Genomic DNA, 26,413 nt, shown 5'->3' on the forward strand with positions numbered 1-26,413 from the left:
ACATCTACCTGTAGGCTCTGCGAGATACTTTACTTATCACTTCCAGATTTGTAGCAAATTTGAGCTCAGAGCCAGAACAGTCCACTCCATCCTTCTGCTGTTATAAATCAGTCATTTCAAGCTTGAGTTGTATGAGTAAATCATCTTTTCTTGGTCATTGCGGTGAGTCAACATTTACATTCTGTTTGTGATAATAATCCTGTGGTGTGCCAAAAATCAATACAAGATTCCAGCAGATTGAGAAAGTCAATTGTGTTTACGGTTTTGTTTGCTTATGGTAATGATCCAAAATCGATCATTTATTGACACTGAATCACTAACTGTTGCGCCTAGAGTTTGCATTTAGAAATGAATAATTATTGATAGTGGAGGCTGTCTTTGTAAATTTCTCGCTTCCTCACCTGTCCATCATGGCTAATTTGCAGCTGCTTGTAAGGATTCGAAGAGGGCTCTGGAGGTATCCCAGCATGCTGAGGACATGGGTCTGATCCTTGGAGCCTGCGCCGGCGGCCTCGTGGTCCTCATTCTACTGCTGGGGGCCATCGTCATTATCGTCAAGAAGGGGTGAGTGGCTGCGAAAATGTTTGTGTGCCGGCCAGCCGACATGAGATGGGTTAGAGCTTTTCACGGTTAAACATTTATGGTTTGAAGTCTTATTGTTCCTGCATAGGCCATCCAGAGGAGTAAATTTATCTCTATCCCACTTGGCAGCTAGGGTCTATTGAGGAAAGCATTTGGCAGTGAGAGTGAATTACAACCAGAGTTAGTGGAATGGTAGAGCATTAATCCTAAACTCTCCCACTGCTGCCTCAGCCGAGCTTTTGTGTTTCTCATCTCATCTTTTAATTTCAAGGTCTGCGTGTTGGCTGAACACATTCAAATGCAGCCTGTTCGCACTGGAATCGCTGGCTGCTTTCCACCTGCAAATTACCTCTGTCGTCGATCGCACCTGCAGTGTATTCTTCCTTTGCTCGCTGGGCAATAGTGGAACACTCATCTGAGTGTGAAATATTTCATCAAGGGGCATGTTATTCCATTGCCCACTCAATTACATGAGGCAAGCAGCTGTGAGGTGCCAGTGGATGGGCTAGTAATTGGTTAGGAAGGTTGTTTTTTTTGCTTTTTTTTGTTGAGGCAGTGGGTAGGGGTGGGCTCCTCAGCCCTGAGGAATTTTTTTTGCTGTGAATAGAGGGAGAATGAATGGGGATGTCTGGAGGAAGGCGGTGACTGATAAGATTCACTGGGCCAATCTAGCCACCACAATAGAAACTAGACAGCCGTACGGGTGCAATGGGAGCAGACCTGTTTATATTTAGGCACACGATATTATCTCTCTGCATGTACAAAGAGAGACTGTATACATTAATGTTTTCAGTTATCATTTGGAATATCAGAGATCCCTGCATAGTGGCATATTCAGGAGAGTGCTGGTTAAATGCAGACAGGAGTCAAAAACAAAGGATGTGCTTGCTGCATGCCACATTTCAGCTTTAAACCAACTTTAAACTTTGTGATATTAATGGGAACACTTGCGAAGTGAAGGTGGAGGAGACAACAGCTCATTATGTTTAATCAGGCTCACTCAAAGCTAATGAACCTAAGAGCAAAATAAACAAGTGTTAAAAAAAATGAATCCATCATTTAAGGATGAAATCAACTTAAATATTAAGCTAAAATATATGAAAAATGGAAAAGTCTTGATAGATTTAGATGCCACAGTCAGGTAGATTCGATTCGATTAGATTAGATATTTTTTGAGCATACAATTTAAAATACCGCTTTTTTATTAATTGCTTTTTATATCTCATAGATTAAGTCAGTTGTTTTTGGATAGTTGTGATTCTTCTTATTGTAACTTCATGAAAAATGAGTCAAATTTTATATTTTGTTTTTCGCAACACTACTTAACTGTTAGATCAGTTTCACATGAACTAAAACAAATCAATCAAATCAACAATCTAACACAGGAAGCGAAACTGAACATGATGGACACTGAACAGGAGATTATCAAAGTAAAACAGGAAGTACAGGGAGCACACACACTGAGACGCAGACTGATAGAACCCAGGGAACAGAGGGAGGAAAGAGAGAGTGAGGGACAAAAGGGACAAATGACGAGAAAGGGTGAGAAAAACCAGACACACCCACACAGACATGATTGGACAATCATAAAGACCTAGCTGGGGGAAGGCTGAGGGAAGGACACCGAGACATGAATGGAACCAAATAACAACCAAGACATCCTGAACTAGAAACACTGAATAAAGTCAAGGGTGTAAGCAAACTAAACTAGGAAATATAAAATACACAGAGAACATAACGAATAAATAAGACTCCAAAAACACAAAGTAAACCCAAAGCACTGGGTCAACAACCAAGGAACCCTAACACAGTCTGCTTATAAACACAACACAGACCCGCAAAGGAAATCCAGTGATTAACAAAGCAGTGACGGAATACAGATCTTTTTAAAGCTAGCTTTGTTGATTTTTAAAATGTGATATGATTAATCTTTCCTTTAGAAAAAAAAACCCTTTTAGTTCCCTAAAATGTAATACATAAGGCACCTTCAATGTATTTAATAAGATTAATCCAAATGAAAGATGCACACACACCTCTATACTATCAATTTTATTTATGATGCTTTTGTTCTTAGACCTCCATTAGTTGAAATTTTTAAAAATCTTTTGTTGGTCCCAATGTGAGTTGTGTTATGAGGTGAGCCTGTCTTCTGCCTCACGATGGCCAGCCAGGAACATTCCAACACACTGAGCATCTTCATTTATCTTTCTGATGTCCATCTTGATAAACCATCGTCACCTCTCTTTTTTTTCTCCTCACTCTCTGTCTCTCTCCTTTCCTCCTCCTTCATGCTAATCAGAAGGGACTTCTATTCTTACCCTTACTACCCGTAAGTTACTCCTTTCTCCATCTTCCACCCTGATGCCATTTTCCCCTTGCTTTGTAGACCCAGGATTACTAGAGTGGAAATAAGCATTGCTATCTCCACCACATTCTCAAATCGACCCCCCACCCCACCACCAAACACACACAAACACACAAACAAGCACACATATACACACACACACCACTTCAGCAGAACCTTACTGCAACCAATGACACACTCTTGCTATCACCAGATCTCACTTTTCCCCTCGTCCAGTTTCAATCTTGTGGCCCTTATATTTCCCTTTCACTCCAATTTCTCATCTCCTCACCCACCCTCCTTTCCTTTATTCCTTATCTCTTTGCCTGTCTTTCTCTCACTTCTCACCTTCTCTGCCATCCTCTGTCTGTATTTGCTCCCTGCCTTTCTCTATCCTCCCACCTCTCTTCCTGCCTCTCTACAGTAGGAAGAAGGTGGCCATAAACAAGGCAGCCATGTCCTACAGGCAGGAGAAGAGTCGGAAGCTGAGCTCTCTGGATTGCAGCATGACAGAGCAGAGCACTCTCCAGCAAGATGAGAGGATGGCCCACTCCTTCATGGATGCCCACGGCTGCAATGCTCGAAGTAAGGCAGCAAGGACCACATGAGTACTTTTGAGAAAGTGTCTAGAGAGAATGCAGCTTCCTGCTTTCTGACCTTCAGCCATGTTTGCAAACATATATCCAATCTGTCCTGTCAAAACGTAAGATGCTTCGGACAGAGAAATCTCCTGAAAGGCTCTTGTCTGTTTGAATATACTGCAGCACCAGTCAGCGCTCACATCTCTGCAGAAATGCTGACTTTTTCCTTTAAGCTGCCCCCTAGACTTTTTTACATTAATAAAAAAGAACAGAGCATGTGCCGCAGAATCCTCAGTGTCAGCTGGATGCCTTGAACTGTATGTTTGTGTTCCCAGATGAGCAGCGTAGCTCTGTCAATGAGTCTAGCAGTTTACTGGGAGGCTCACCCCAACGTCACTGTCGGAGGAAAAGCTCGCCATATCACACGGGTCAGCTCCATCCTGCTGTAAGGGTGGCTGACCTCCTCCAGCACATCAACCAGATGAAGACAGCTGAGGGATATGGTTTCAAACAAGAGTATGAGGTAAGGCATGTATGAAAATCACACAATTTCATTTGTGCTTTTTTTCCATTAGGTTTAGCTAAAAATTTAGTTTTTTGTTATGTTGCAATTTTAATTGTCTATCTGTAAATGTATGTAGTTATTTAAATTGTTAATCCACTTTGTTAGCTTAATGGTATCCACATAGTCCAATGTGTCTCAATCCCTGTTTTGAGTATGTACACCCACACTAACAAATATGACTACACAATATAAGCCATGAGTATGTCAGTTTTCCAGTATTTAACAGTCAAAGGTATATAGTGTGCAACACTGTATACTTCTCTCTCTAAGCATACAGCGTGATGCAAAGGTTTGAAACTACCCCTCATGTATTCATATTTTCCTTCCAAAAAGCCAGACTTTCTTATAAAATTTTAAAGTGGTCTTGTGGTTCTCCCGGGTTTCTCAAGGTCTTTCAAAGTTTTTCTTTAGGCTTTGGCTTTTTTATATTCAGTCCTGTTAGATTGGCACATTACACAAGAACTTGACTGAAAATCAGTGGCAACAATTCGATGATGAATCCAAAAGTGACATTTTGAGATAAAATTGTTGTCAGTCTAAATGGAAATGCCAGGAATAAGGTGCAGCAGTGAGTGTCAACAACCGTCTGTAAAACATGGTGGCGACGCAGTCATGTTTTTTGGCTGCATTTGAGCCGAGGTGTTGGGGACCTTGTCAAAATCAATGGAATTAAAATTGCCAAAAAATACTGTCAGATTTTGATCTACCATGGTAATACCACCTGGAAAGCATTTGATTGGCTTCATCTTTCGGTATGATATTCATCCCAATGGAGTAAAAGTCACTGGATAAAAAACACAAAGATGGAACTCTATCAGTTATGGATTGACCTTATAGAACCCGTACCTCTGCACTACTGAAGCTTATCTTGACAAAGAATGACACAAAGGGAAGTAAAAAATCAAAGAAGAGGGTTGTCCCTCAAAAAGCAATGTAAGAATGAGGGGTAGCACAAGACTTTTTTACAGTATTGTAGCTAGAGGGGAAGTACTACCACGAAATTTGTAAATTAAATGTTAATGCAAAATTCTGTGACTATTAGCCGACTAGCCTAAAGTTAGGTTTTTTTTGGGGGGGGGGGCAATGACATTGCCTGTGTTTGTCGTAGTCTGATATTCATGTCTGGTTTGCTGTCATCTTTACCTATAAGACTTTAGTATTATGTTTGGTCAAGGACTTGACAAGTTCACAAAATGGGCCTACTAGCAAGACATGTGAAATGTTGTAGTTCACTTTTGAAGTAAGTAAAATGTTGATCATTTTTGACAGGCATTTTAAGAGTTTATCTTATATTCTAGAAAATTAGCTATCAAATTCAATGGTTTATTCAGACGATAGAAATTACTTATGTAGTTTTAATTATTTATTCTACTAGCTAGAAATTTCTACTGCTAGCTAGCCCAATCATTAGTTTGCTCTCATGCATCTAATTATTACTTTACATCTAATTATTACTCAATTTATCTATTAAATCAGTTCCAAACTACTCAGTTCTGTATTCAAGTTTGTGTTTTTTTGTTTGTTTTAATTAATTGAGCTATTTTTGCCAGATGCTCTCTAGCTACCGTTTGCTATGACCTGTCGCTAGTCCTGGTGCTAGCTGCCAAGCCATATGTACCTTTGGTCTTGGCTGTTTTTGTTTGGTTTTTTCTTTTTTGATTTGACAAAGTTACAGTCTTTCAAAGTGTTGAATCATATTATGCTTCCGTATTTGTTTTATTGGTTTGCTGTCAACTTCTAGTATACAAAGCCAGTTCCATGACAAATTGATTTTGTTAGCTTGAAGTTGAAGAACCTGCACAGAGCAAAAGTCACTGGTCAACACACCTCTTTAAAGAACATTACACCTAAGGGCCTCATACCTGTGAAATTTCATTTATTTTTTTGTAGCTGAGAAAAATAAGTGAATCATTTGTCAGATAGCATCACGTCAAAATTCCCGATATGTTACAGTGTACAGACCCATCTGTATAATATTCCAGACCAGTGCTGTCTGTTTTGAAGCATTTTAAATGGGGTCTTGAATATTCATGAGCATGAGCAGTAAAATATGTTTTTGACTTCATTTGCATTACAGAGTTAATGCATATATACTAAACATTCTTCTTATAAGAGCACTAATTACTATTTCCAAAGTTACGCCACTCAGAGTTCTGGTTAATATAATATAAAATTCTCAACATCATCCAGTTGTGATAGGAATTTTCTTTTCTCTGCACCTACAGCTGCAGGAAGCCAGATGCACTTTTTCAATTCATTAAGCTATCACCTGAGGGGCCAACAAATCCCCCCTCCTCCAAAATCAATATATGGGTTGCTTTTTCACTCCTCAGTCTGGCTCCTCATCGCCTGGAGAAATAAACAAGATGAAGGGGATCAGCCTGCACTCTGCTGTCAGACTTCATAACCCTTATTTCCCACAGGGTCACACTGCTGCTGCCATTGATCAGACATGTTGCAAGGCATTGTGGGGGGGTTATGAATGAGTCAGGCCCTGGGGTAGGTGGGGTACAGTATGTGTTGTGAAAGTCAACATCTGGAGCAAGAGTCAGTGAATACACTAGAGGATAGAACCTGTGCCCCTTCACCAGGACGTGGCTACTTAAAAGTGATGTTGTGTCATTTTGTTATCTCTTGGAAGACTAGTGAACCTGAGAGAGCTGTATATATTAAATGAAGGCCCGCAAACCTCAGCGACCTCTGCTCACAATGTGAGAGACTGATAAAGTCATACAAAAACAGTTACTTCAAGTTCTGCTGCTAAAGGTGGCACTATAAGCTATTGCATCTTTGGGTGAACTTAGTTGTTTAGACTGCAGAAAGTCCTGTGAAAACTTTCACGGCTGTAGTTCCATTTCAAGGAAATTCAAAGTGTCAGAATTGCAGGTAAATAAATAAATAGAATAACTCCATAGGTGGAACAAAGAGTATGTGTCCTATGTACAGATAAGTAAAAAAAAAAACTAAAAACTAAAGATATAGTGGGAATAATTCTGTTTGACAGTTCATTGTTTTATCCCCCATCTAATATTTAAAAACTATTTATGATTAATCTAAAATGACACAATCATACTTAGTTGTTTGATCTTAAACAACAAGTATGGATTAATCTTGTGTACTTGTGTGTCATATGGTACGCTTGGTGCTAAAGGCTGTTTGCAGAGGCCTGGGTTTGAGTTCATCATTTACATCAAGTCATCCACCCATCTCTCCCTTCACTTTCCTGTCATCATATATACCCAAATAAATGTACATTAAATGTTGCCAAAAGTTTTGACAGGAATTTCGAACTACTGGAGATAAAGTAAACTCATATGAGAATCAGAAGATGAAAGAAATACTGCAGCAGGATGTCTCACTCGTCTTTCACTGTTGGAGGTTTATTGGTTTTTAACATGGAAACCCAAAATGTTTCCATTTTTTCAGTTTATTTCCAGAACTCATATAGTCAGGGGCAACTACTTTCAAGGAAGAATGGCTTCCATTTCCCACGTAGTTGCCATACAGTGCCATGAGATTATGGGATGGTAACAGGAGGTTTAATCCCCAAGTCTGTCCTTTGATGTCTTTTTGCAGTTTTTCAAAATATATATTTTATTGAAAATTACATGGAAGATTAGAGTAATTTGTTGCGCTGGCAGAGTCAGTGAAAACTGATATAATGGCATTCCAACACTCCTATTATTTCCGAGCATTATCTTTTTTTTTCTTTAGTCCAGAATCCTTAATGTCTCAAACAAATACTTTCAGAAATGAATAAATCTCCACGAAGGTCAACAGAATGTTGTTTCCAAAATCTACGAGGAGTTTTGGACAAATACAGGTTTGTTAAGCAGGATTAAATCAGGCATTACCAGCGCTGATGTCAGTGACTGATATAATCCTCAGATTATCTTTCCTTCTCCTGCTCGCCTCGGATGTCAGGTGGTACCAATTCAACACCCGTTGCCCGGGACAGATTGGTCTGCTGTAGACGAGCGGCAGCGTGCCTCAGTATGAGAGCCTGGATGTGCCCACCGATACAGCAGAGAGATCAGGCTGGTTTTTAAAATGCAAAAGAATACGACACCACTCATGTCAGGCCCATGCTTTATTTATTTATTTATTTTTCATCTTGCTCGCTTATAGTATTGATTCAGATTCAATGACTCATCTCACTGCACCAACAGATTTAGTCGATGGGTGTCATAAACAGCTGTCACAAGTTTGGCAGTTTAACACCGAGGTATTATATAGCAAGCGCTTCTGCAAGCAGCGAGTCCCACACTGTGTTCAGAATGAGAATGACTGCAGAGGGGGCCACCTTCTCCTTTCCAAGGCCACAGCCATCTCTCAGCGCCGTCTGCATGTCGTCTCTCAGCCTCAGTTGCTCCCCGCTATGTTGTGGCAGATGTCTCTTGATGACTTGGCAAGATGCTATAACACTGAAGCTACTAAGACGACCTTAGGGTAACACTTTGGAGTGCATTAGCAAAGTTGTTCCCATTCTGAGTGTCAAGAAGCCCAAAAGACGCATCGTCCCTGCCTGTTGTTTCTGTTTCTGAAAACTTTTTGGTTCTCTTTAATCTGCAGAGTTTTTTCGACGGCTGGGATGTCACAAAAAAGAAGGACAAGACCAAAGGGAGGCACGATAGCCTGCTAAGCCGTGAGTATTTGTCTACTGATGTGTTGAGTTGTGTTTGTGCTTCGGTGTGTTCCACTTTTTTTCTTTACTGTAAGTTACAGCATACCTTACCATTTCTTTTTATATGCACACTGTAAAGTAAATCACCATTTTACAATGCCACTGCCTGTATCCCGTGAGCCAGAGGTGCCCAGTAATTGCTTTTACTCCCAATGGAATGGCTGTTGATTCTTGTTAAATATGTGATTAAGGTATGATTAATTAAAATTGATTGTTTAACCGTGTGTTTAATGATGTTTTTGAAATGTTTGCCTCTATAGGAGGAATACTAAATGCCTTACTTATTGTATTTTTCAGAGCCCTTATACAAAAGTGTCAGAAATTACTTTTGTGTCATAAAGCAATCTGCAGGAGTCACGACTGCTTTTGCTTTTTCTCCTAATCCTTCTCTGCTATTTTTAAATCGTTTTCAGAATCCGCCTGATCCAGGTAAACCATTGCTTTAGTGGTAGATTTTAGTTCTATTAAACCAATAGTTTAGGTAAAGGAGGCATACTGGATATTGTTCATTCCTCCTTGTGAAAGAAAGAGCACACAGCGACTCACTGTGAGCACAGCAGCAGCATCTCTATCTCACTATGGCAGATGAGTCAAAATATATTACCAGGCAATGCAAATGTAATCATGGGGAATGGGAAAGTAGTCCAGAAAAATATATGCAGAGCATTTGATCATCAGTCGGTCCTAAAACAGTAATTACCACTGTTGTTGTTGAATCAGTTATTAATCTTTAACTGTTTAATATTTGTCCAAATGTCTGTGCCCTACATGGCCAGAGTCCTGCGTATATATAGCAGAGCTACTGAGAGCTTATAATTGTAGGCGGCCTCTCCAGCTTCTCTTCGACTCAGGCTCGGTTGGCTGTTGACTGCTGACGCCCTATATCTATAGTTTGGCTTCTCTTTGTTGGTCTTTTGTTCTTCTAATATGTGTGTACAGGTGTGTATGCAGGAATGAATTAGGCCATGTGTTTGGATGTATGAATATGCTCGCTTGACTGTAACTGTGTGTTTTAAAAATGCTATAGCAATAAAGTTATTAATACCTTTATTATTAGCTAACCGATACCCAACACCAGTGGCTTGTTTGACCCAGCAAAGGTAAATCTGAACCCTGACAGTTTATTAATTGTATAAATCATTGTTCAAAAAGGATGAATGTACAATGAATAACAAGCAAGGAATGCTCAAAATTTAGAACATGATGACGTCAGCTTGCTATGGTGTTACTGTGACATCATAGGGGATCATACTGAAAAAAAGTTTGTTCTACAGCTCTCTCCGTGCCCTTTGATATGGTATATTACCGGATATAGTTCCTTGACATTTTTTTTGAAGGTCAGCTTTGACCTTGAGGGCTAACAATGAAGGTCAAGGTCAAATGCTTACCCAGCCTATAGACTCATGCCTCCCAAGGCCTGGTATATTGCTGTGAAGTTTGAAGGTGATCCATAAAAAAATGTGGGTAATATAAAGTTTTTACTGATTTTCACATTTGGTGTGATCTCGACCTTTGACTTGAATTTGGTTTCTACCATCACACAAACTTTGCAAATGACAAAAACTCTGGATGTTAGGCTGCTAGCAAACATGCAAACAGACAGTCAAACAAACCAATAAACACACTCCCTTCCTTCAGGTGGAGAATCAGTACTCCAGTATTTTGGAAATGGACAGACTGAGATAATAATCAAACACTAAAATACTTATATATATATACTGGATGCAAATACCTCTACATACTGATAAGTGATGTTTTATGCGTTGTAGATGACCGTCATCGAGTCAAGCTCCACTCCCTCCTTGCAGATCCCAGCTCCGATTATGTCAATGCCAACTACATAGACGTAAGTTACCTTTACTTTTATTTTTCCTTCTGCGTCGCCTCATACTCCCACATCTCTGGCCTTGCTGATCATACAGCTCTGCCTTAACAGCTCATATTAGTTGTCTTTTATTGTTTTTGTTAACCTGGCGTTTGACCAGCAGTCACCTCCCCATGCTGTCAGCTAAATCCGAACTATCATTTAATGACTACATCCACAGCGTACCATAATATCTATCTGTGTTAGTACATATAGGCTTTGAAATGAGATTTTATCGCTATATCTCTAAAGTTCCAGCAAGAGCCTATAAGCTCTGAGCAGCAGGCCTTGCCCAAGTGCTTTTGTAAGGCAATATTGAGCATTGAAATTGGACCCAATATAACTCAGTTGATCCTTTCATATACTTTCAGATATTGTGATCTCACCTACAGTTCAGCTCGAGTGAGTGTCTCAGGGAGCCTCTCCAGTCCCAGCAGCAGTTTGCTCTCCCTTGAGATGCAATCTCTGCAGCTTTGCATTAGATGGAGCAACAGTGTCTGAAGGACTTTTCCTTCAGCGCAGGTCAGGCTGTGAGCTCTGCCGCTCACTCATAAATAGAAGGGTCACTTCAAGGGGACTCTGAAAAAGCTCTCCACAGTCTTCCCTTTATGTAGTCTGCTGAAGTATTAATCTCAGGTTTAATATGAGCCCGTATAATAGGCTGATTGCTCTGTCGCACCCTTTGTTTTAGCAATTGTTTTGTGAACAAAAGAAAACGTAAGAGGCGCATTTGTGGTTGCGGTCGCCTGACTCAGCATACGCGAGTCCCATCGGGTAGAACTGTGTGTGGCCACTTCATCCCCTTTAGTGCTCCATGATGGCTCCATTAGAACGAGTGCTCCAAGGACCTTTGTGCCATTTACTGTGCAGGTTACAGCACCAGTTGCATGTCATGCCAAGACCCTTGGCTCAAAATACTGCAGTAAATGATTCCAAATGATTCATGGAGGAGGCCAAGGCTGGAATAATGGAACATTGCTTTTTTTAAAGGTTAAACTGAAAAGTTTAGTAGTCTTCTCACTCATTCACATGCACATTTGCATGTCTTTCATTTTGCAGGGGTAGCAAGACATGACATTATTTTGTAAAATCTTTAGATGAACCTTGTTTTTGCCATCTAGGCTGACAGATGTAACTCCAAAAGATGCAATTAAATTTCAGGGGACTTTGATATTCTGTTAGGCACTCGGGAAGTGATGCCAGCTACAGTTGGTTGCTTTCGATTAAATGGAAGTTTGAGAATGACTGAGCAAACAATCAAAAAGCTCGAGATAAAATTCTGGTTTAGCAAAAAGCTCAATATAACATATTTGTCATTGTCTCACTTGTCATTGTGCGTCACCTGGGGAAGGCAATCTGACCAAGATTATTTTGCATGGTACTCAAAGCACCATTAAAGAACAATTCCGGTTTCATCAGCTTAGTTTATTCAACTTTCAGCTGCATCATTTAGAATGTAATTTAGTTTTTGGCTTTCTCGATTTGCAATCACGCTGCAAATAGTAACACAGTACATGCAGTGTTTAGCAAATGTATTAAAACCACCATCCAATGTACGGTTTATGGAACAGCTGCCCACATTTAATAATATTGGTAATTACTATTATTTAATATTTCTGCAATGGTTAATCCACCAGTATGCACAAGCCCTTTAATCAAAATGATATTTTTAACCTGTAAAGATTATTTTGGCCAAATGCTTAGTTTTATTATAAACTGTGACTTTCAGACTAGTTTTGTTGCTCAAACTTTTTGTGCAGTGTCTCTGTGTTCCCAGATCTCAGCTTAGTTCACCATAAAATTAACACAGAAACTGTATTTTCTGCCTAAAAAAAACTGGTATCTTTGTTACGTTAGACTGTCAAAAAGTCAACACAATTTTATTAATTTAAGGCAAAACTGTGGTTATGGCATATATACCACTCCACCCTCTTCATTTGTTTTCTCACACAAATTTTAAATAAGAATTTATCCAGACTGGACATAACTTCTATGGAATCTCTGAATTCACTGCAATTTTATGAACAATTCATAGCATGTATTGAGTAACATTTTGTAGTTCCTAAGGCACCATGTTCCCTCCTTCTCTGCAGAACTTATTAAAGTGTCATTGATGTTATTAAGAGCTTGGATAACGCTGGATTTTTGCTGCTCTCAGATGATGACCTGCTGCTGCACTCTTTTACCTTTTTTGCCCGTTTTTAACAATCTAAGTAAAGACGTATGATTAAACTTCTCATTCTCTTCCTGCAAGACAAATGACTAAAAGACTGCGGTTGCTATATAACAAGAGTTGGCCTTTATCGCAAAAACATGGAAATGAAAGATTTCTGGACATTATTCTCTCCACAGGTTTCCAGTGCAAACTGCTTTCTAACCATTTCATAACCTTTTTCTTCTGGTCTTTAATCACATTAACTAGCTCTTATTTCCTCCCCTACTTTCCTTCTATATCTCTCTCTGTTCCCCACCCTCCCTTGTTTTCAACCTTTTGGCATCTCTTAGATTCGGATAAACAGGGAAGTAAGTATCTTGCTTCTCTTCTGCTTTCCATCTTCTTCTTTTCATGCTGCCCCCTCTGGCTCTCCCTGCCAGCCCTCCACGGCTTTTCTTCTTCTTTTCTGGCACATCCTCCTTTGCTTTTCCTCTCTGAGCTGCTGAGCCTTTCCACTTTTAGCCCTCACTGTTCCTCTGAGTTTTAACTTTTTTCTCCCAAACTGACCGTAGCAGTCTCATCCATAGTCAAATGCTTACCTGGAGTTTTTGCTTAACATCAGTCTCAGTTTTTTTGTATAAAATGGCTGATAGAATACTCCAGAGGAGAAAAGACGAGGTCAAAGCTCATGTTTATACACACACAGTATGACAGGAGGCATTATAAATATATACAGTGACAGTGAACAGTAAAGAAAACCCTGCTTTTCCAGTGGTATGAGAGCCCATATTTATCAGGCATCTCAGAGTAAGATAGTAGGTGCAAGATCACACTAGAAAAGAAAAAAAACCAATTATCTTCACAAAATAGATGTCATCGTCGGTTTGACTAAAAGCTAACCTGGTAGTAAGCCACAAAAGCACACAAAAATAACTTTCTAACTGCCTGTCATAGATATGCACATGTTGATAAAACACCTGAGCTTGACGCATCTCTGCTGTCGCAGCCTCGCGGGCTGTCTGGCTCTGGGCTCTGACCCGTTTCTATATAAAATCTCAGACTTTTGTTAATTTACAATATCTGACTGCTGCGACCTTGTTTCATATCACAGCAGGTCATCTTTGGGTTAATTAATCACACACCGGCTTGTGTCAGGAGAAGAAAAAAGATGAATATTGTAATTAAAGATGTGAAAATGTTATTTGACAGTTGTGTGTGTTGTGTCAAGTAATCTTAAATCATCCATATTAGCTAAATGTCAAATCTATTTCATGGCAATAAGCAAACAGTTTACTTCCTGAACTATACCTGTATAAGTATAGCTACAAAAGCGTCTGAAGCTTCACAACGTCTTCAGAAATCTAAACGCTAAACGACACGTCTGTCAAATCAAACGCTGACAGAACAATGAGTTCGCTTAAGTGGTGACGAGAACCTATCTGAATTACATTTTGCAGGCAGTTGTTACCTGAAAGCAGCAGAGAACTGCTTTTTAAAGTATTTATTTAGAGAATTTATTGCAGTGGAGAAGATACTTCAGTGGAGTCAGGACAGATAGAACAGACGGACAACATTATAGTTTGATCCAATTTTAGACTCCTCACCCCGAAATTCAGTCATATATCATCAATGTTATGATAGTCTGCAGTTAATAAGGGCAGTTCTATCCAAATTTTCAACCATGTATGAAAGCTCTGCGTGAATTGATGGGCAGATGCTGTTTTGCTGTTCGAAGTGCTACTGAGAGCAGGACACACATGCAACAGTAGGAGATGACTTCCAACAAAGCGATTCGAGCATTTTGCTGCTGCCTACATGATTCGAGTAAAAAGAAATACATTTTCTAGGAAAGGCTTTCTATTTACCAATACCAGCATGAGGAAAATGATGTTAACGGGATTGAACATATTAGGAGCTGTTTCTTTTTTTAAGATAATAATAAGATTGGTGCAAACATCTTGTAGCAGCTTTTGAGTGGGATGTACTGTAATTGCTCCATTTACACAAAGAACTCCACAGGATGTTTCTTTCTGGTTTTCTTTCAAACAGGATTAATTTGTGTCCCCTAGAATCTAAAACACATTAGCAAAGTATTGAATATAATATGAGTAAGATGTGCTAAAATATATACTTAGCCTTTTTTTATGCTTAAGTAGCTCATCGTACACCCGCAGTTATTTTGTTTCTCGTGCAGCTGCTTTACAAATGCAGGCCGTGGTTCTCGGCTGAATTGCTTATTCTCACTGTTTTACAAGGAGGGCGCAAAAATCTCTCTGACATCCTTGACTGCTATCAGCGAGGATGATTAAAGTTCCTACGGGGTTCTGATATGCAGTTCTGAGATGCACGATGAATATGAGTTCATTTCATGAAGGCCTGGTTTTGCTTGTCACAGGTTGTAGTTGGAACGAGACAAATTTGTCAAAGCAAAACAAACTGAGAATCTTTTTTTTTCGTCTTATTGTGATGGAATTGATACGCGTTCCACGTCTGCATGTCTTTACTTTTTCCTTTTCAATCCATTGTGAATTCACATCGCTTCGTGTTTTTCTGCTTGCCTGCTGTTGGAAACTGTGGTTGCCAAGGTGACAGACAGGAAACCGGTCAGCTCAGGGGAAACTCGGCAACAGAGGCTCATGGGAATGGGTTCGCTGCAGTCTTTCGTAGTGTTGACCATCCATCTCGGCATTGCTCTCCGGCATGACAGTTATGGAATGTAATTTGTGTTCCTGCTTGCTCAGTAGTGCATACATGTATATGAGCTCGAGGGGCTACAGGGACTGCGCTCTGTGTGTGTCTGTACAGTATTTTTTACAAATGTTTACTGAATACAGCGGCTGCAATCACTTTACCTGTGATTCATGAGAGAGCGCACTAATCTTAATTCTGGGGATCTATCACGCTCGACTACTTTGCATTCAGCACACAGGTCTTTGCCTGGTGGAGGGCCAGAACGCCACTAATAGCCTTCCAGGCCGTGCACACTGTATCATAACTGCACTAATGCCAAGCAGAGCAGAAAGGAGACAGCCAGATCAGTCAGTGTCACTCAGGTAGAATTACTCCCAGAGCTGAAGATCGCTCACTTGTCAATCTACCTTTGATCAGCAGCCCAGGCTGCATGCAAAGCAGCACACACTAGGCTGCCTTTGAAATGCAGCTCCCTTGCTCTGGAATGAATGACCTGGCTCGGAGACAGGCAGAGAGAAACTTGAATTAATGCCATTTCTTCCTGCATTATAATTCAAGTGAGATTCTTCACCCAGAGCTAGGGCCCAAAAACAGTCCAAAGAATCTTTGGCTGGTCAAACACACACATACAGATTAGTTCTGTAAGAGAAAGATCTTCAGTCAAAGGTGGAGCAGACCACGTCCCACCAAGGCCCGAGCTGGTCCCAGAGTTCACGTTATCATGTATCCCTGTAATTATTAACCCTCTGTCTGATTTCATTTTTTTTTTCTTATCTCCACTCTCTGTCCCACAGGGCTACCAGCGATCAAACCACTTCATTGCCACTCAAGGTGAGTGTACGGCACGAAACCCAGCAGCAGTGTGTCACCGCTGGTATTTCAGATTGTTTGCAGCGCACTTTGCGCAACAGCAGCCCAGCTGACAATATGAAAATGAGTTAGCTGAATTAATAATGTGTAAACAACAAGGAGCCCGCGTTGCATCACGTTCACATCTGGATTTCCACCACAAACAGGCCTTTTCCTCCATCTGTGAGAAACGCTCTCAGAGCAGCCGACTGTACCCGTCAGTCAGCCGACACTGTAAACTGCTGAGTGTCGCTGTGTCTGAAGTTCTGCTTCCGTCTCTCTCCTCCCTGCCATCTGCATGTGTGGCACAACATCTCTCTGATGTAGTTTTGATACACTATATAGGCTGCATTTCCCAAGCGGCACAGTCAGGCACACCCTCACTCAGAGCGAGACAGAATGAAAGAGAGACGTGCACTGAGCGAGAGAGAGAGCAAGACATTTTCTCTGTTCTCTGCCGACTCTGATCCTGTTTATTCACCGAATGTGTTTTTCACTCTGTAATCCCCCTCTGATTTCTTCCCATCTTTCACTTTGCTCTCAGTTCTGCCGCTTCTCAAAAGTAACCTCTGAAAATTTCTCTCCTTCTCTTTCTTTAACGTTTTGCTCTTCGTGCACACACGGGCGCAGGCGGGAGGTGGAAGGGGTGCCAGTGTGACTTTCAAGTAGAAGTAAAAATTTACTTTGGGTTAAGATGTCATTTTTTCAAAAATATTATTAAGCTCAATTGAATCCATTAAACTATGATCAGCTCTTATTTCTTTCCCTGCTCCAACATAAGTTAATTTGACTTTCCAGTCTCGCACAAATATGATACTTTTAAAAAAAAAAATTTCTTTTGTCATTGATGGAGAAATAAAAATAGCTCCAAACTCTGTAGTTGATGCTCAAATTAAATTAATTAATTTAAAATGGAAAATAACTGATTATTCTTTGATATCCAGCCTTAGGTCTGACAACCTTAGACTTTATCGTTACCTCAGACTTTATCAGCGCTTTACATTGTAAGTTGTTAGATGCAACTTACAGCAAAAAGCAAGACATATTTTTGTTGAGAAAATTACTTTTAGAATATATTAAATATACGTTTAATGAAAACTAGCAGCTATAATTGCCTGTGTCACTATTAACTTAGTGGAACTAAGTTTAATCATGCATAACTTCAAGCCATAATTCAATTTAAATGGTTGTTATATAAAAATGCAATTTCTTATTGTTTTTCTCTTCTCCTATAGAGTTGTGATGAAGGCATGAAGAAAGAATTTAGCGATAGACATCAAACCTTTTTTTTTTAGCAGGTCTTATTTCCTGGACACTTTCAGCGTCCCTCAGTGGGGACTCAGTTCTGAAATACATTTGCTCTTTAAGGATCAGAAGGTTGCTGCTTTATTTGCTGTTTGCTGAAAGTCTATTTTATCTCCGTTTTCAATTGTAGTCTAATATATTCATGAGTTTGGGTTCCTAAGTTACCATATATTTAATTTTTTGGAGATCTGAATCTATCTGAATTTGAGGAGTGGGACCACGCCTCCAAACACGCCCCTGCCGGTTCTTATCTATATATGACCCCCCCTAATTCTACAAGCTGTTCGCTCTTGTTTTTGGGGCCCTACCCTTCCTCCCCCTTATCAAATCATTCACTTCTCATTAGGGATGCACCGATACCACTTTTTTGGAAACGAGTACGAGTACTTGCATTTCAGTACTCGCCGATACCGAGTACTTAATAAAAACATGATTTAAATTTGCAGGTAACAGCTTTAGTCCTATAATTTAACAAAAAACAAACAAACAAGGGACTAGTTTGGAATTAAGAACATTTATTTAAAATGAAAAGCATGTTGTATGCAACATATTACAGAATAAATAATTATAAAAAAACAAAATTTAATTTTAAATTTGTTCGTCTGTTTCTCTGTTTAGAAGTCTCACAAACACAGTCACAGCTGGGATGACATCAGAGGCTAGTGCGTCGTAGCTGCTCACTTTTTTAGTTAGTTCCTCAAAGGGGGCGAGGATGGCAACAGTCGTCTCCATAAGAGCCCATTGGTGAGCGGTGAGATAGTCATCCCTACTTCTCATTAGTACATGGGGAACTGCCGCCAGTCCCCTCCGAGGCCTTCCCCAAACCGCAGCTCAATACATGTTTAAGCCATTTGCTTTTTCTACTAAAAAAATGCCATCAACCTAAACTGAGGACTTGGGCCCAGGTAGTAAATTGTCCTTGAAACATAATCAATTCATAAATATGTAAAATGTAAAACTAGCTGAAATTATAAATAACACTATGGAAATAAGTTATAGTTGAGGAGGTAACAGCATTACTTTAGCTGTGAGACTCGTGTACTGTAGAGTGTACATACAGTGACTCATCATTAAAGCTGCAATTTGCCCCTCACACTCTGCACACTCCTAGCATCATGCTGTGCATACGTGTGCCGTGAGCCCCGGGTGGTCAGCTGTGGCGATGTGTTGGGTTTGATTTGTTGTATCTTAGATGAGTCGTAAGACAGCTGAGCTCTTGCAGCAGGTGCTTTGGGCTAGCTCTCTATTATGTCCAGGGGAGCGGGAGGAGACGGGTGATAGGAGAGGCAGACAGGGAGGAGAAATGCTAAGTGTACTCCACAAACTCCGGTCCACAGTGGCAGTAAGTTATGCCGTGCATACAGATTTACCCAGCTGCTGGGATCAAACATGATCCATCTCTCGCCTGACTGTCCCCTCCCTCTGGTGATGTATTAGTGCGCTTCTCCTACTGCTGAAAAATTATCATCTCGCATATCTAATACACATAAAATAAGACTGCAGCAATCGCTAACAGGGGCGCGAGCCATGAATAACCTGTAAGGAGGAGGAAAAACAGTGGTTAAAGTAGCTGCCCACGTGCGCACATTAAAAAGTACTCAGGCTGGAGCTGACTCACCTGGAATCAATACAGACCAGTACACGGCTGTTACGAAAGCCAGAGCTCTTGTCATGCTCTGATTTTAACAGGCAAGTAACGCTGTTCCTCCTCCTGTTGTCTTTGCATGTTTGCCCTGGGGCATGTAGTCAAAGGCATGCTTTTGATTCCACAACTGTGCAAATAAAAGCTGTGAAAACAAGCACTGCTTTATATCTCTTTCTGTTTATTTATCTGTTGAAACGCAAAGCCTCAGAAACCCTGTGTTGCCTTTCTCATTTAATTTTTACACAAATTAGAGTTATTAAAAAAAAAGAAAAACACCTGAAGCTCTCTGCCCTCTCTCTCCTTTGGCAGGACGGACTTTTGAAGTGCCTTTTTGGTAGCCAGTGTGTACAAGCATTAATTGTTTCTGCTCTTTCAGATATAAACTTTAAGGGTCACTGGACTTCTTGAAGTTTGTTGAAAAAACTTCACTGTGTTCCTTGAACTCTACCTCAGCAGTTTCTCCACTATGTGGGGGGCACATTGCTCTGCTGGGAGGGTTCTGCTGCCGACATGTCATTGATCCAGGAGGTGGAGCTCGGGTGGGAGGGTTGTATGGAATTATGCTTGCAGGAATACCAGGACCCAAGGCTTCCAACCAGAACATTGCATTCTAAGCGAGCGATTAAGTGATCAGTGTTTTTTCACATCACACACTGTTTTTTCTCACACAGTTGACTTTAAACAGTCAGGCTGCTCTTTTTAATCTCAGTGTCAGGGCATGAAACTACCTGACATATCTACGTTTGGAGATAACAGTCAAAGGGGAATATTTGAATTAGTTTGCAGGACTTTATTAAAAGGATTTGGAGGCTTAATCAATATGACCATTACAGAAAGTTAATTTCTGACCACCCGCACGTACAGTGCATCTATATTTCTATTTCCCAGTAAATCTGGGAATCTGCTGAGACAAACACTGGTGAGCTGTGGCCAGTGAGTTTGCACGGACGGACTGGAAGGTCAGATAAGATAAGATATTAGAGAATAGTGATGGGTCGTTCGCGAACGAAATGGCTCTTAGAGCCATTTCTTTGACGTGAACAACGCGAGCCGGCTCCTTATCGCGAGCCGTCACGTGGGTTTTTTTTCTTTCTCTCAGCCTCCCTCTCTCTCGCACTTTTTTCCTGCTTCACTCCGCATGCAGCCTTGTGCTTTGCGCTGGGCAGAGGGGGGAGGGGCGGTAGTTACACTCAGTAGCACAGGAACAGAGCAGGAGGGAGAGAGAAAGAGAGCCAGGGACAACAACATCGCTTTAGAAAGGTAAAGTAATCATCCACAACTATTTTCAGTTGCAGATGATAAAGGATTCAGAAAGTTTATTCGTGCAGGTCCATATGACAGAGAATATGCATCTTCTTTTTGTTTTGATATTTTAATTTATATTTAATTGTGTTGTGGTTTGCAGTGTTTTGTGTTGTTTCACTTTAAATTTGTAAAAGGAAAAAGCTGAAAATTTAAATAGTTAAAAGTTGAAATGTGAATAGTTGATTTTTGTATTATATGATTTATTTATTACATTTTATGTGGAGTGAATAAATAAAAGTATATTTACGGTGGCCCCTACAGACAAAGCACATACAAACTTCAAATCACGTACGAACTCTGAAGCACGTACAAACTCCAAAACACGTAAAAACACGTACAAACTCCAAAACACGTAAAAACACGTAAAAACTCCAAAACATGTAAAAACACGTACAAACTCAGAAGCACATAAAAACTCAAAACACGTACAAAAGACAACAGAAGTGCTCCAGGATATGCTAGGGGCAGTGTTGAGCTTTTGTTACCTAGTGGCTACACAAGCCAGCAAGTACCAACGACCGGATTTGGTGTGTGGTAATAACAGGTAAATGAACATTTATTTTAAATTATTTGAATATATATGAGTGCTTGTGTATAAATACACAAACAATACACACATGCTTTCAATTGTGTAATTTAAGTGATACAGTAGCTCTGCTTTGGAAGTTCAGTTCATGCTAGAAATGTGTTTTGGAGTTTGTACGTGTTTTGTCTCTAGGGGCCACCGCATATATCTATATATAAACATATATAAATAAAACCACTTTTTTTACGTTAGTAATTCCTTTTGTGCATAATTTTATATTATTGTTAATAATAAATTAATTAAAGCAACAAAACAACCTGAAGAGCCGGTTCGGAGCCGAAAGAGCCGGCACTTTTAGTGAGCCGAACCGAAAGAGCCGGATCTCTAAAAAGAGCCAGAAATCCCATCACTATTAGAGAAGATAAAATAATATAAGATAAACCTTTGTTAGTCTCACACGTGGGAAATTTGTTTGGCCACGGCAGAAAGTGGGCAGTACAAAGTTAAGAGCATCACACACAATCTTGAAGTCCATTATCATATGTAGGGATGGGTATCGTTTAGGTTTTATCCGATACCGGTGCCAAACCGGTACTTTTGAAACGGTGCCGGTGCTTAAACGGTGCCCAAACCGGTGCTTAAAGAATGGAAAACACAAAATTGGTCCAAAAACCTCTCATGTTCAGCTGTTTTTTTGTAAAAAGATAACAATGTTAGTCTTTTCTGCAGGTATAGGGCATATATGGTATCACTCTGGGCTGGAAGCAGTGCTTAAACAATGGAAAAAACACAAACTTTGTCCAAAAACCTCTCATGTTTAGCTGTTTTCCACTTTTTCTTCGGTCATTTTAGCCTTTTTGGCCAGGGTGAAGGGAGTATCTGCCATCAAACAAGAAGACAGCCGCATGTAGCTATGATGGTGTTTGCTAGTTCACGTTACATGCATTAATTTAATAACGCGGTTAGCTTACTCAACGTAAATTACACACGAACAACATTAAGCTACTCACGCAGAGAAGAACGGCTGCTGCTGCCATCATCATTTCTGCTACACTGGCAGGGCTAGGTTCATCGGATTTAAAGTGTGACCTCCTTTGACAGTATCAGCTTAAAGCACTTGTTGCAGGCTGCTGAGTTTGCATCTTTTGCTGTGAAGTACAGCCAGACTTTTGACCGCTTTGCCTTCAGTGTTGCCAACTCCTTAGTAAGGAAAATCGCTATTGGCTGTCCTAAAAGTCGCTAGAAGACGCCAAATGACGTCATCACCTAATTTGCATAATTTGTCATGCTAATGTAATTGTAACCTACGTTGTTGGAGAGAGAAATAACGTTGTGGAAGAGACATAAAGTGAGTAAAAAACGTCCTAAATGCAGTTAGAATTTATTTAGAACTACAAATTAAATTTATTTTAGCAATTATTGTTTTTTAATGTCACAATTCCAACCCTGCTCCTTTATCCAGGCCTGGACTGGCAAAAGTGACCCGAAATTGGCACTCTGGTGGAGTTACTTTGTGTGTGAGTGTGTGTGTTTATAAGTAGTTTTAAACCTTGTGATCCACAAAACAGCCTAACAGTAAAAGAAGAACTCATGCGCGATACATTTGCAGTTTGGACGCACAGGTGTGAACGTCTCCTGCCCTGATAGCAGCTGGGGGAGGACTATCCTCCACCCGTGAGCGCTTTGGCACGGGTGAGGCGCCCACGGCAGCACCTCTGCTTGTTGAGAGTGAGAGCGATACGCGTTTTCACGTCAAAAAGTCGTCATAAATAAGTCTCCAATAATACCAGAAAAAGTCGCCAGATTTGTCGCTAGTCGCTTTTTAGAAAAAGAGTCGCTAAGGGGGTCTGAAAACTCGCTAAATATAGCGACAAAGTCGCTAAGTTGGCAACACTGTTTGCCTTGGGCATTTTTAATCTGTAGCTCTGCTCTAAAAGAACGTACGTACCTGGACCCGCCTACTATCCTCGAAACGTAAAATGATTGGCTAGAATCTAAAGTGTATCATTCCATACCAGTTGGTGGCGGTAATGCACCTTTCAGTTGTTTGCCAACCGCCAATAGAAATGTAAGGAAGAAGAAAGTGTATCACAGCTCAGGAAAAAAAAGCACCGAAATAAAGCACCGAAATGCGCGCTGCTTTTCGGTCTGGTTACTACCGTTTATGTCAGAACCGGTGCCATGATGGCACCGGATACCGGTACCCATCCCTAATCATATGTGCCTCAGTGGAAGTTTTTGCGTTAGTCCCAGCTTTGAGAGGATTTTTTTTTCACCTCGTGTGTGCTTGTTCTTTCCTACATATATCTCAAGATTTGAATAATATGTACTTTATCAAGGAAATCATTGCATTTTAAGGGTATTTCCAGTAGCTTTTTTTTTTTTTAATTATTTGCTGCTTTAAAGAGAATTTCAAGCAGTGTGTACTTTGTGGGTTTTTTGTTAACCGCTGCCCAAGTGTGGCCCACTCATGTTTTGTAACATTTTCTGGACAGCAGTGAAGCTCCATGCAAAGAGGACTAAGATGTGTAAGAATCTGATTATGCAGTCATGGCTTAGTAGCAGTGACTCTTCATTGTTTAGTATAGAAAATGTCAAATATCATCAGCCTGATGATTTAAGTGTCTGTGAGGTTCAGTTGTGATCTTGGGCCCAGATTTACACAGGAAAAATTACTATGTGAATGTTTTTGCATACAAAGACATTTAGAGCAGTTACATGAAAGAAGATGATATTTCTGTTAGACAAACTGTGTGGGCTGAAATGAATCGATACTTCGTTCGCTGAAATACATGTAGTGTGTTTGGCAGAGGAGTCAGTATGAAGGAGGACCTTGTGATATTATTAACACAACAGTGTAATGAAATCAATGAAAGTGTCATCTTCTCCTGGAAGCTGTGATTTGTGTCAGCCACTGGTGCCTGGGAAAGGCAACACAGAAGCTTATTTGCACAATGGCGGAGGATTTGTGGGTGTATTGAAATGACATTTCTCCGTAGTATTAGAACAGAGAGCGGGCAATAGTTCATGAATGACACATTGTTACTCTATTCCCTGGCATGGATTACACACTGCCTGTACATTGATGGTTATTGCTGCTATTTTCTCTGACTTATTATCATCTCTCTTCCTTCCATATCGTCCTCTCTCCTTCTGTAACTCCTCTTCCTCCCTGTTTCCACTCTGCCATCTGTAACTCTGTTGTGTATCTCCTCCTCCACAGGCCCCAAGCAAGAGATGATCTACGATTTCTGGCGGATGGTTTGGCAGGAGAACTGCTTCAGCATTGTCATGATCACCAAGCTGGTGGAGGTGGGCAGGGTAGGTTTTCCTCGCCTTTGTCCTGTGACCTCTTTAGCCGCCTGTGAAGATGAATGGAGAGATGGATTCTGAAGTTCCCTTTATCAAGGGCTATATATTAGAAGAGCTGCTCCGCTCTGTTTTCGTGGGAGGAAATGGCAGCAGCTGTCTCATCATGAGTGATCACCTTTTACTTTGGTGGCTGTGGTCCAAGGTCAGAGCTTTGATGTTGATGAAGGCCTATGGTGAAGTACTGGAATACAGTAGACTCTTATACTCTTCCTATCTGCTGAATGCAGAAAGCTACAGTTTGTACTCAAAATGTATACAAAAGCAACTGTACAATTTCTAAAATATCATAACTAGGAAAGATACCACAGTTAGGGAAGCATTATTAGTAGTGAACAGAAAAGGTCATACTGTTGGGATACCACAAACTGTTATACTACAGTCACACCAGCAAAAACAGCCCACAACACAACCAAACTTACTGCAAAATGTTTGCAGTGATCTCTTTGCCTTTGAAACGGTTCCTCGGGCACATGATCTACATCTTCAGAGCAGCTTTGGTGCATGAGGACATGTCGGTTTTAAAGTTGAATAAGAACAAATTGCTGATTACATGCAATTTGGTTTGTTGTAATACAACAGTGAACTGTAATAATTTGGCATCTGTTGCAAACATCTTGCAATCTACACAGAAATTCACATTAACTGTACACATTCAGAACCTCATAGAGTTGAGAGAGAACTTCAGAAACTCTTCCACAAAGAATGACGCACTTGCTGCAGGACAACTGCAAAATGGCATAAGTGTAGACAATTGCTCCACAACTTTGCCTTTACATAGGAATGCGACCAGAATACAAACAGCTGGCAACCAGTTAAGTTTTAAAGAGAGTTGCAGTCATCAGCAGAGACTGGCTCAAACTGGTTTGTCTGATTTTATAAATTAGAAGGCAGTCCAAGTTGCACTGCAAGTAGCACTGTCACTCATCTTGCGATCGAAAGTGGTTACCCAGAAGTTGAGGGTGCCGCATGCTCAGGCTTTGGGCAACCGTTTGGTCACAGAAATTACTTGCAATTGTTTGCTGAATGTGAAAAAAATCAATGCAATTTCTGGGCAGCAATTTGTCCCTAATTGCAGGGAGGTTGCCATCCCATTTTTACTCTCGTGTGACTGAGCTTTTAGGTAGTTTTCTAAGTAGTTTCTTGGGTTGCTCTATTGAAACCTAAGAAATATTTTAACCAGTAAAGTAATTGACTGTTTGCGGTTGTTAAATATTTTGTGTGTAACTGACCTATTTTATATTAATATGTATTTCACCCTAAATATGATTGAGTCTGTAGCAAATCTTACTATGCTTAGTTAAAAAGAACATTTAGATTGACATTGCTTTAGTGTAATGTTTTACTTCAGTACATAGTAAACAAACATCTTGTGTCAGCTCAGGTTAGTGATCGTATTTAAGTTTTCATTTTTTCTTAACTTTACAGTCTCTGGATCCTAAATTAGCTAGCAAGTTTGTTAGTTAAATAGCTGTGTTTAGTATTGTGTACATTTCAATAGACTGTTGGCATGACAGATTACTGGAAAGAATGCTTTAAATCATGAAAATAAATGAAAGGCCTGCACCTCACAATCTTCTCCACAGATTTCTTCTCACTAATTTTAAACTGCAATAAATTTCAAGCAGGCTTTTAGAATAGAAGTTACAGTTTAGCAGTTGTTTCCCTTCCAGAAGCATAAATTAAACATAAAGCATACAAATGGAACGGCATCTCTTTTTGTGAAATTCAAATAACTTTCCAATCACACGTCAAAGCAAGTGTCGGCCAGGGTCTCATATTAACAGGGACAAAAAAAATATAAAAGCCTGAACTGTGAAATAATGAATCAATTTTAAATAAATTTTATGAAACCTTTTGTCAATTAAAAAAATTAAGAAATATAAATGTGATTTTTATTTTAAGAACTTGTTCTACGTCCAGCATTTTTGTACAATTCAAAATACAT

General features: G+C 40.1%; 1 protein-coding gene across 7 annotated transcripts in view; it reads left to right on the forward strand.

The window, feature by feature from the left end:
- LOC146493618 (receptor-type tyrosine-protein phosphatase U-like) overlaps nt 1-26,413 on the forward strand; it is a 260,603-nt gene that overhangs the window by 207,679 nt on the left and 26,511 nt on the right. For 2 of the 7 annotated variants that reach the window (XM_085147848.1, XM_085147842.1), the window contains exons 14-22: nt 426-564; nt 2,882-2,911; nt 3,351-3,511; nt 3,843-4,030; nt 8,645-8,717; nt 10,526-10,602; nt 13,126-13,143; nt 16,261-16,297; nt 24,320-24,417. In XM_085147848.1, the coding sequence (XP_085003974.1) occupies nt 426-564; nt 2,882-2,911; nt 3,351-3,511; nt 3,843-4,030; nt 8,645-8,717; nt 10,526-10,602; nt 13,126-13,143; nt 16,261-16,297; nt 24,320-24,417 (821 nt within the window). The remainder of the gene's footprint in view (nt 1-425; nt 565-2,881; nt 2,912-3,350; nt 3,512-3,842; nt 4,031-8,644; nt 8,718-10,525; nt 10,603-13,125; nt 13,144-16,260; nt 16,298-24,319; nt 24,418-26,413) is intronic. The other 5 variants (XM_085147843.1, XM_085147845.1, XM_085147844.1 and 2 more) reach the window with 5 other exon arrangements.

This window comes from Neolamprologus multifasciatus, chromosome 22 (assembly GCF_963576455.1).
Source record: "Neolamprologus multifasciatus chromosome 22, fNeoMul1.2, whole genome shotgun sequence".
Classification (NCBI taxonomy): Eukaryota; Metazoa; Chordata; class Actinopteri; order Cichliformes; family Cichlidae; genus Neolamprologus; species Neolamprologus multifasciatus.